The sequence below is a fragment of the Euprymna scolopes genome, chromosome 37 (assembly GCF_053919585.1).
Source record: "Euprymna scolopes isolate OS-2025 chromosome 37, ASM5391958v1, whole genome shotgun sequence".
Classification (NCBI taxonomy): domain Eukaryota; kingdom Metazoa; phylum Mollusca; class Cephalopoda; order Sepiida; family Sepiolidae; genus Euprymna; species Euprymna scolopes.
This window is the reverse complement of record NC_136518.1, coordinates 78,271,268-78,283,030: the sequence shown is the minus strand read 5'-3', so window position 1 is coordinate 78,283,030 and position 11,763 is coordinate 78,271,268. Positions and strand designations below refer to the sequence as shown.

Genomic DNA, 11,763 nt, shown 5'->3' with positions numbered 1-11,763 from the left:
CCTTGTCAACCAAATTTCTTTCACACATATGAAACCATGGGAGAAAAAGCAAAAACAACTCCAAGAATACGAAACCATCTACAGAGCCAGTAACTTTTCTCCTTTCTTTTCTAAGATGGCAACCTGCATCCCTGACAAAATTCAGAGGCTACACCGACTAAAACGTTCCACAAATAACACTCAAGATGAGAACAGTAGTCCAATCAGTACAAGTAATACAAACAAAAATAGCTTTAATTAAAAGGAAATAAAAAATATCCTCGTATCTGACAATTTTTTTAAAAAGGAGATGCATTAAAAGATTTTTAAAAAAATGAATAAATAGGTATTTTAACAAAGAAAACAAAAATGAGACATTGAAGAATCCCACTTTAAAAAAAAATTGTCTGATGAATTTTTTTTTTTAACTGTCAGATGAGAATAACGATGCAGAAGTAAATCTATTTTTAATTTTTTAAATTTGAAAGTATTTTCTGCAAAAATTATCATTAGAAAAATGGGCGCTTATTTAAAATTCAACCATTTAAAAAAAAAAAAAATAGGTAAATTGCAGAAAAATCTTTATGATGTACATACACATCACGGAACGAAAATGTCATATTCTAAAAATCAAGTAAATTGAACAAGTAATTCCTTTATAAAGAAAATCATTTTTTTATAACAATTTTTAGCGATTTAATAGGGAATTGCACCCTGCTGAAACTGCTGATTTTGTTCTTGCTAGTTTTAACAGAGTTATAGTTCCCTTATTTATAAAACACGGCAGATCAAAACAGTCTTGTTTCGTCATAAAATTTTATTTTCTTAGTAAAAAAAAAAAAAAAACTACTTGATCAATTTATGTAATTTTTAGAATATGGCATCTATGTTCTGTGATGGGTACATACACTGTAAAGATTTTAGAAGATTGTTCTATATTTTCGTTCTGAAGATCGGATCAATTCTAAATAAGCATCTGAAAAACGATTAACTAAAATTTTGTGAATAGCACAAAGATGGGGATAAAAATCAGGAAGTATTAATGCTGCCAAATTTCTCAAGTCTACATTGTTTGTAAATTTCTCTAAATACTTAAAAAAATATGTCTCAAACTGGATTTGAACGCAATTCAGCTGATTTCATTGTCTGTGTGGGTATCCATTAAACCACTTGTGCAATCCAAATATTAATGATCAAATAATGACCGTTCTAATAAAGAAAAAAAATATATATGTATGACTAATTGAGATTTGGAGGAAAAATTAGAAACAACAAAGATCAATGATGTTTCAAATTACAGGATCAATGTCTTATAATCTGGATTTTCCATGAGTTTTTGGCATCGTAGCATGTCTAGCCTATCAAGAGATTTCAAAAGAAGTTAATGTTAAATATCATGGACCATGTGTAGATTTATCACGCCAATTATCAGCTACTTATTAGGCAATCAAAGGGAATATTATGGTGGACAGGGTCAAACAGGATAATCAGAGGGACATAGAGGTAGTAGTACAGTAGTAATAATGGATTGTTTGCAAGGATGAAGTAATACATTCACAAGATGAATAATCTGTTATAGTTTGAGAGTTGAAAAAAAAATGTGTCAATGAATTTCTGTACCTGCATCAAAACTTTCAAGAGGATCGCCTAGGTAATCAAATGCTTAGAGCAGGATTTGCATGACAATATATCGGACATGACTTGAGTGTTTTGAGTGATGTCATACATGGTGTCATGCTAAATTCATTCCTTTCAGCTGCCTTGATAAATGAGGTGCTGAACGCATACATAGGACCAATTTCTCAGGTCTGTATTTTGTAAAATTGTCTATATAAAATATGTCTCAGATCGAACTAAATACATGTAGAACATGGAACGGGACACGCATCTTAATAGAATTGGTGGCAAGATGTTAGTTGAAATGATAGGATAGAGAGAACAATCCTTGTTTCTGAATTATTGAGATGAGGTTTGATAATTTGTATTGTTATTTAGATTATTCGGACTACTATTCTCATCTTGAGTGTTATTTTCACAATGTTTTAGTCAATGTAACCTCAAGATAATACAGTATGGGAAGTAATTATTATTATTATAATAGATAAGGTCACCACTAATATATATATATATATATATATATATATATATATATATATGTTTCATTTTACTTCAGTCAAAATTCACAGAAATCAAGATGGCCTCCTTCCTGGAGCTAACACTTAATCTCTGTATGAGATGCACAGATATTTGAATATTTCATTAAAGTTATCATTTATCTGACAACCACTTAGTAAAGAAGTTGAGAAAATTATCTTCCTATCCCCTATTGACCATTTAACTATATTATAGTATATCTTTCTTGTGGTCTCTTTGGCTTTACTGGATTCCAGAATGGGAATTTATCAGTCTGGTGGATTATATATATATATATACATATATATATATATATATATATATATATATATAGTATTGGAAGTTTCTTTAAAATCATTAAAACTTTAAAAAAAAAAAAAAAATGACCTTCGTTAGAAAATTATTTTGTCAGTAAATTTTTTGCATTGCTGAATCGTTTTACTTACATGAACAAATGTTATCTTTTATCTGATAAACACTGAGTTAGTAAAGAAGTTTAGAACATTATTTCCCTATACCCTATTAACCATTTAAGTATGTCTTTCTTGTCCTACAAGAATTCATCTAATCTGGTGAATATATATATATATATATATATATATATATATATTAGTAATATGGACTCACAAATAGCAAGATTGCACATCTAAAAACAATATTTCCCTCTCTCCAATTCACCATTTAAATATGTTATATTATATCTTTCTTGTGGATCTTGGTCTTACTGGATTCCAGGATAAGAAATCATCTAGTCTGATGGAGTATGTATATATATATATATATATATATATATATATATATATATATATACTTCATTTACTCACATAAATTAATATACGAAAGTATAAATTTATGGTGTACACTTTAAGTATTTACTTCAACAGTGCTCAATACATAGGTAGAGTTAGTCAGTAAGTTATAAAATATATATGGCAATTAAGCTACACTGAATATTCCGCGTTTCATCCACTCTAGAATTCTTCAGGCTTATGGCTGAAGAATCCTAGAGTGGATGAAATGCGGAATATTCAGTGTAGCTTAATCGCCATATATATATATATATATATGGCGATTATCTCCCTATAGCTTAATCGCCATATATATACATATATATATATATATGGCAATTAAGCTACACTGAATATTCCGTGTTATATATATATATATATATATATATATATATATATTATAGAGAGAGAGAGAGAGAGAGAACAATATGTATTTATAAATAGCAAGATTGCACATCTAAAAACAAGAATAGGTTTAAGGCTCCCAAAATTCATACAAGAATTGTCTGATAAAATACAAAGTAAAATTCAGTTTTAAGTGACATTCTTCAGTATGGGCAATACTAATATTACAATTGTAAATTACTTGAGATCTGTTTGAAATTCTGTACGAATTTAGGATTCCAGAGTTTGAAAATGTACATCTGAAGAAGGTCAGAGGTGACATTGTCCGAAAAATTGCGAGAATAACACTTAAGATGAGAACAGTTGTCTGAATAATAATCGAAATGATACAAAGAAGAATTCTTAACACCACTCTTCAACATGTGACATGGCAACCAGGTTCTCCAACTCAGCATCCACATCATCTAACAACCAGGGGGCATGCTTCACGACAGCTGATAACAAATTGTCCAAAAAGGCCTTCTGCTGATTTGCCTCAGATGTCTTTTCTTTCAATTCTTCCAAAAGGTCATCCTAGAATGGAGAAAAAGAAAATATATTTGCAAAAAAAAAAAAAAAAAAAAATCTTGAAGATAAAACGATTTAAGATGCAAAGATTTTTTAAAAATTAAATATCATTTAATTTTTGGGGGCATTTGCTCAGAATAAGAATGAAAATTCAAAATCGAAATCTTGAGTTTCAATTAAAAGCCAATTGTATCTACTTGTCATGTCGAAATTAGTAAAATTTCCAAAATTTACGAAAAAAAAAAAAAGTAATAAAATAGAAAATTCATTATTAATGAAAACAGTTTTCCAAGAAATTGCAAGTTATGCTTAAATAATGAGATTCCAAATCATGAGTTATTTCCCTTGTTTACGATACATTTAAAAAATAATAATGGCAGATCAATGGATCGTGAAAGTACATGTTTTATGCAATAATGCATTTATATGTTACTAATTGCGACATGACAATTAAGTAGATAACATTGGTTTTTAATGGAAATTCTATTTTGCTATTTTGGATTTTCATTCTTATTCCAAACATGCACCATTTATTTTTTATTTTATTATTAATTTTGGAGAATAATATATCCATCCTCAGAGAAAGTGTATACCAAAACAAAATTACAGGTTTTCCCATTTTTTTTTTTTTTTTTTTTAATTGTAATCGTCTCCATAGCGTTGTTGAAGCATCAGTCAGATCTTATTTGAACAATGTCAGAACATCTTCCTATATATAAAGTTTAAGTAGTGTGTGGACGTTATTGGTCAATAGAATTGAAAAAAAGTTCCTTTAAAAGTATTTTTCAGAATGTAAAACTTTGAAAAAAAAAAAATAAATAATAAATAATAAAAAAGACAAAATGTCTCATGTTTAAGATGTAAATATTTTTTTTTTATAAAAAATTCATTTTTATCTTGATTTTATAAATTATTAATTTCTAACAATAATCATCCTATTTTGATGAAGTCACCTACTCAGAGGCAAAATGATTTTATTAAAACATAACTGCAGGTACGTAAGCCACACACACACATATATTAGTGATAGGACGATTCCAATATTTTCCCTGATTTTGATATAATTACCAATTATTTTCTAAATTAGCGATTCCAATTCTTTTAAAATCTCTAAATATTTAGCTATGAAGATTTTATTTAAACTTTTGGAATACTATAAAAATCCGTGTGCATATATTTTCGCAAAGATAAAAATACACTTGTGTGTGTGGGAGGGAGTGCTGATCTATAGATTTTAGTTTTACTGATTGTTTAAAATCAAAAAATACTGTATTTACTATTTTATGATTATCAATGGTAAAATGAATCGCTTTTGGTATTGAAAAATAGGTACCAATTTTATCGATTCTGATACTCTTCAAAGTTCTGATTTTTCCGATTCTGATTAATCGTTCCAACATTTATATATATATATATATATATATATATATATATATATATATATATATATATGTATAGTCATCCACATACAGTACTGTTTCACAGCTCATCAGTGCGGCTAAACAGGCAACTACTTCAAGTTAGGATTGAAACCCGACCACCCGTACGACAATCAAGGCTTCAAACAATTACGCTAAACGGTAGCTGCTGTGTGGGTAGTAAATTAACGATGTTTTGACATTGTCCGAATATATATATGTGTGTGTGTGTGTGCGTGTGCGTGCGTGTACATTGAAGTTACCTTAGATTCCGAAAGAGTGCGCCAGTTTTCTCGATTTCCCAAAGCCTCACGTGATAGAGAATCTGCCATTAAAGATAAAGTTCATTAAAATGCCATATAATTGAAGATTAAGTCAGCATGCAGTGTTGTGCTTTAAATTCATAGTGTTTGCAATTGTAGTTGCTTTTGTGTTCGGTGTTGGTGTTAGGAGTTCATGAGCCAAGCCTATTGTACATGAAATCCCAATTAGGAGATGACTCCTTGTAAACTATTTTTTTTTTTATTATCAAAGAAAGAATTTATAAATTTTAATGAAAATTTCAGTGTTTATTCATGAATATTTCAGGACAAATAAACTGTAATCAAGACATGAATACATAAGATTGTTGAAGTGTTAACCTGATTAAAATAATAGATAGAAAATAGACATTTTTTAATAGTTATCTATAAACTAAAGAGCTCTAAAATATGGGAGATAATCTTAAACAAAAGGCAATAACATGATGACTTATTGCATGTTTTCAAATTTTACTGCATAGCGATTTTCAAAAGAATGTAAGTTTGAGAGAATTAAAATTTTAGAACTAAAATAACACACATGCACAGCAATTTTTTTTTCTTTTTAATATATTGTTACTATTAAAACCGATTCTATATAATTTTATAACACATTTTAAGGAGACAACATTAAAACTAAGTAAGCCATCATAAAGCTGCTGAAATCAAGCTTAAAACCTCCCCACCACCATCAGATTAGGGTCCATTCCGGTCAAAGAGTCCAAGAGCAGGTAGCTCAAGCTCTGCCTCCATATATGCGTATTTGTGTGTGCGTGTATGTGTGTGTGTATGTAACAAAAATGTACACCGAAAATGCAATATGGTGAATTTTACACTGATTGATAGACGGTTTAATAAGAATTTCTTCATGCCATTATTATAATTACAAAGCACAACGAAAGACCTGGACATTAAAAAACACATGCCCGATTATTAACAACAACAATAATAGGTTAAAAATATATATATATATATATATATATATATATATATAAAAAGAAAGACATAAACTTAGATACACAAAAGGCACTGTATAAATTAAAAGTTACTCTATTTCACCGTATATAATGTGGATACTTGTACAATATTATGACCATATAAAAATGCCAAAACAGAGATGTGGTGTTGATGGTTTAGTGATTATGGCTGTGTAATGATGAGCGGCTTTTGATATTTTTCCCCAATTCTGATACAATTACCGTTTTGTTCCTAAATTCCAGATTCCAATACAATTACCGATTTCAGAAAATAAGCATGCATTTTTCTGATTACGATTAAAGTTCTGATTCTGATTAATCGTCCCAATACTAATTTACTGATAAACACTGCTGGTCAGATTTTCGATTTCAAAACCAGAAGCCATCATCAAGTAGACAGTTTTTCTTTTATCGGGAAAAGAAAATATGTGTTCATCTTCTGTTAGGTTCATATCACTTTCATCTCTTTGAAAAAAAAAAAAGGAAGAGGAGTGGGGGGGGGTAAATTCATCATTTTCATATAAATATTGATTTTTGCCCATACAAAATGGCAATCCATTTCGATTGCAAATAGTGTAAAGTGCAGTTTATTATGTTTCTGAATATGATGATTGATTATCGATACAGGGTAGCATGTTCTCATTCTGTCAGCCATGATATCCTGAGTAATTCGCAATTGTATTTTTGAGCGTTGCCCACGTTGAAGATGGAACCATCACCCTCCAGAAGAATATCTTTACAATTGAATTTTACAAAGTACTTTATCCACTACGCTATGAGTCATTGGAATCTGTTCTAAATTCTGTACAGATCCCCAAGTTCGATAGAAAGATTCCAGAGTCCGACATGACCGAAACACTGAAAATAACATGGCCGAAACATTTTGAAAATAACACTTGATGAGAATAGTAATCTGAAGAATTTGAATAATATGAAGAACAATTCTGAATTTTTGAGATGAGATGCGAATGCTTGTGTTATGTTGATTAATCGGACTATTATTCTCATTTTGGGTGTTATTAGCACAACGTTTCGGTTGCTGCAACCTGCGACCTTCTTCGGGTGTTGAGAACATGCTTCATTTCCTACTAAGGAAAAAGAGGGTTGGCTCTGCATTACAAGAATTCGAACAACTTGTATGATCTACAGACCAACCCTCAAACAAACGGTTCAAATTCTTGTAATGCAGAGCCAACCCTCTTTTTTCTTAGTAGGAAAAGAAGCATTTTCTCAGCACTCGAAGAAGGTCGCAGGTTGCAGCAACCAAAACGTTGTGCTAATAACACTCAAGATGAGAATAATAGTCCGATTAATCAACATAACACAAGCAATATGAAGAGCAGTTTATCTTCGGAAGTGATAAATACTATTGTCTCCACTGAATGGAAAACACAGCGTAAAACTCTTTCCAAGAAAACTTTGTTGAAATCAGCAGCAGAAACAAGCAAAGGTATAAGCAAGTTGAATCTTCACTGAAATGATGGTGTGAATCTTTTCTTCGTTGTGCCAGACTTGAACAGAAAAATAGTCGAAGATAATCAAAAAATACTCCTCAAAAAAAAAAAAAAAAAAAAGAAAAGCAATGTGAACTTTTACCAAAACTGGGACTTTGTCAGATCAGTCATATGAAGAAGTCTGGTGATGCCCAGGGTTAACCTCTTGATTCTATGCCTCAAAAACTCAAGTCCTAGTACTGATAAGTATTATGAAAAGGGACACCTCAAAATAAATGGGGGACGCACATGCGTTTACTAGGCAAGTTTAATTTAAGTTTGACAATCTACAGTCTAGAGTAACGAGAAAACGAAAATAGAAAAAAGATCTGAATTGATTCAACGAGGTGAAACAGCTCTGTCGATGATGGAATCCAAATAAAGATTTCTCCAAACAAGAAAAGAAAAAGGTACGCGTCTTGAGACCTTATATGTGTGACACAAACACACACACACACGACTGTAGACACACATGTACGCACGCAGAAGACAGACAGTTAAGGCCATGTCAAAATTCTATAGACACCACATACACGAGAAATATATATGCACCGCATCCTCACCTCATCGTCATCTTCCTTCCCCCTGAGATACATAAAATTTCCACATTTTGACCAACTATCCTATTTCAGCTTTTTTTTGTGTCCTTTTAAACAACTTTCTATTCATTGTTCTACTGACAAACCTATTTCCCTTTTCTTTTGTCATTTTTTTTTCTCTTTCTCCCCCACTTTCCAACACTTGGGGAGAGGCATCAATAGTATCACAAGGATAGGCTTCACTCTGAAACATAGGAGATTGGAAACTATATATAAACTATATAAGATAACACCTGCCATTTCAAATTTCAACGGATGCTACGAACATATTGACATGGCACTATTTTGTGAATTGTTGAAGAATTCAATGGATTTTTAGATGAGACTAAAAAAATGAGAAAAAAAAAAATTCATTGCTAATCATATTCAATATTTCGTCTTTATTTTGTCACATAAGCAGATGTAATTTTACAGTTCTGAATTTTTGAGGTGAGGATTGATTTTTCAGATTATAATTCTCATCCTCAGAGTTATTTCTGCAAGGATAGAGTACTTGGTAAAATTCAGTTGTAAAAGTTACTCTTCTGGAGGTTGAAGGTTCAATCCTCGATGTGGACGACACTCAAAATACAATTGTGCATTACTTAAGGTTTTTACCCAGTCATGGCTGACGGAACGAGAGCATGCTGCCCCTGTGGATTAAATAAAGGGTTCCGTTCAAAATTCCATGACAATTTCCAGAGTTTGACAAAAAGATTCCAAGTTTGATAAGATACATCTGAAGATGGTCGAGGTTTCATTGACCAACACATTATGAACTCAAGATGAGAACAGTAATCCGACGAATCCAAATGATATGAATTTTAATTCAATATCTCAAAAAGCTTAAAATAAATTGCACTTCTATTAAAACATAGCAAAAAAAAAAAAAAAAAAAACTAACAAAAAAAAAACAACAAAAACAATAACATTAAATACTCAAACATGAAAGAAATTACACACCGGTATTATCATTAATAATTTCATCGTGTCCTGATCGATTTAGACAAGATAATATTGATTGATTTTCATCTCTGATGAAATGCAAAAATCACTCAGAATCAGTGTAAAGTGGAATCCTGAGCTTTGCTTCAATTTGACACTGTCCACCTTCAACTATGGATTGGCCCATAATATGTATCCTCTGAAATTGAGAATTCTAATGCTTCTTTGGCCAATGTCATATTTAAATAGTGTAATGATTAGGATTAGAACAAAAGATTATTTTTTTCATTGTTCTGACTCTCCAGTGTGTATCTGTTGATATCTTATATGCTTTTATATAGAGTGATGTGGTTCTCGGTTGATTAATCGTGTCGGATATATACTCGAGAGTCAAAACAATGATAAGAATATTCTGTAGTCATGGCCCTAGTAATGATACATAATTGTGAGAAATTATACTAATGCTTCTTTGGCAGAAAGATTTGCAAGTTCAACAAGATACACCTGGAGAGAGTAGGAGGTTACATCGACCGAAACGTTGTGAAAATCAGATTCAAGATGAGAACAGCTGTAATTTTCTTTCTCCTGGACTTGAATCTATAACACTATTTAACACTATTTAATTGTAGAGAGAAGATACTAATTCACCCTTTTCTCATGATACAGGGTGACCCAAAAAAAAAAAACATAGGACATTCAATTGTTTTTCTGAGCATTTTACAGTCAACGGAGAAAAAAAGGCCAAAGACCCGAGTATTTTGATGCGATGTTTTGAATATAATAAACTAAAAAGTTATGACCAAAGTTTCATTTTATTCAAACAAAACACTAAGAAACGGGCCTAATTAGAGTTGGGGCCGTTTTTTTTTGGGGGGGGGGGGTCACCCTGTATTAGAGGAAGTGGTTCAATAGTCTATACATAATATGAACATTGCATTCAGAGTCCAGATTTTACTTAACATTTGATATTGTAATTTTTAATATTGTTTAAACTTCATTTTGATTTGTTATGTGATTAATATTTCGTGATACACAATATTTCACTTAATCTTTACAATATTGGTGCCAGTATGGAAGAACAGCAATAGCCACCCCGACATGGAAACTGAGGACGCAGAAGATGATGCTGATGAGATTGCTAGGTGTACCTCTTACATTCAAATTTCTTTTGCAAATATTTCTATGTTCTATAATAATGCCCTTTTTTGTTGTTTTGGTATCTAAGTTGACGGGTCAATCCTTCGACCTTTATTGTTCCTGATATTCATACATAACCTGTTAAGTTTGTGTCTGGTATGGGTATATTTGATGATGACACCACGCCCTATACTGCACATGTATGGAAAAACAAACGTATGCATATTAAAGGCAATGTCTGAAACCTTAGAAAATGACCTTCAGTCTGTAGTGGAATTGGAGGTGGGGCGTAAATGGATGGCAACATTTAACAATTCAACAATTTCTTTCCTTTAAAATAAATGGCATCAAAGCTTTTATCAAACCTATTTCTGTTTATATTTCCCTTGAAGGTGTAATACCATCGGTGCTCCCCTCTCCTCCTCCTCCAGTGTTGGGAAAAGTGGAAGAAAGCGATAAATAAGTATGACAAAAGATAAAAGGAAATCAATTCAGGGAACAAAGGTATAGGAAATGTGGTTGGTGAAAAGACAATTGAGAGGAAGTTAGACAAATGAAAACTGAATGGAATTGTTAATCAGATTGTGGTGAACAAAAGAACTGAAAATGGAGTGCAACTAATATTTACAGAAAGTTTCGAAGTCTGTGTTTTCTTTTGTTTCTTTTTTATTTTATACTTGTGTACCCATGCGCATGCCCTCAGCAGTTGTCAGTGTGAGAAATGACGACACGGCCAGAGGAGAAGATGAAAGAACCAAAATCCACAGCACACAATGTTAGGATCGGTGGCGATGTTGTCGGCAGGAGACACATGGTTTTGTCACAAAGGTGTACATCGTTAAATGCATTATATGCCATGAAATATGGTAACTTTTACATAAAAAAAAACACCTAAACTTAAATGCAAAAAATGAAGATGAAAAGAAAAATAAACGTTGCCAATGCCACAATGTCTGAACAAAAAGCGCTTCACTCACCAAACAGCAGTACTCCCAACTAGAATTTGACAAATGCAAGAGCAGCATAAGTCAGCAATATAGCAACCATGAAGCACATTTAATAGCAAATTAAAAGAAATCAACAAACAATTTTAATTTAGTTCTG

The 11,763-nt window shown here is 31.5% G+C and overlaps 1 protein-coding gene across 3 annotated transcripts in view; it reads right to left on the bottom strand.

Moving 5' to 3' along the window:
• Positions 1-3,447: 3,447 nt before the first annotated feature.
• Positions 3,448-11,763, bottom strand: part of LOC145261236 (uncharacterized) — a 175,207-nt gene continuing 166,891 nt past the window's right edge. For all 3 annotated transcript variants that reach the window (XM_080119605.1, XM_080119608.1, XM_080119607.1), the window contains 2 exons: positions 5,494-5,555; positions 3,448-3,818 (listed from right to left, as the gene is read on the bottom strand). In XM_080119605.1, the coding sequence (XP_079975731.1) occupies positions 3,648-3,818; positions 5,494-5,555 (233 nt within the window). In that variant the 3' untranslated portion in view covers positions 3,448-3,647. The remainder of the gene's footprint in view (positions 3,819-5,493; positions 5,556-11,763) is intronic.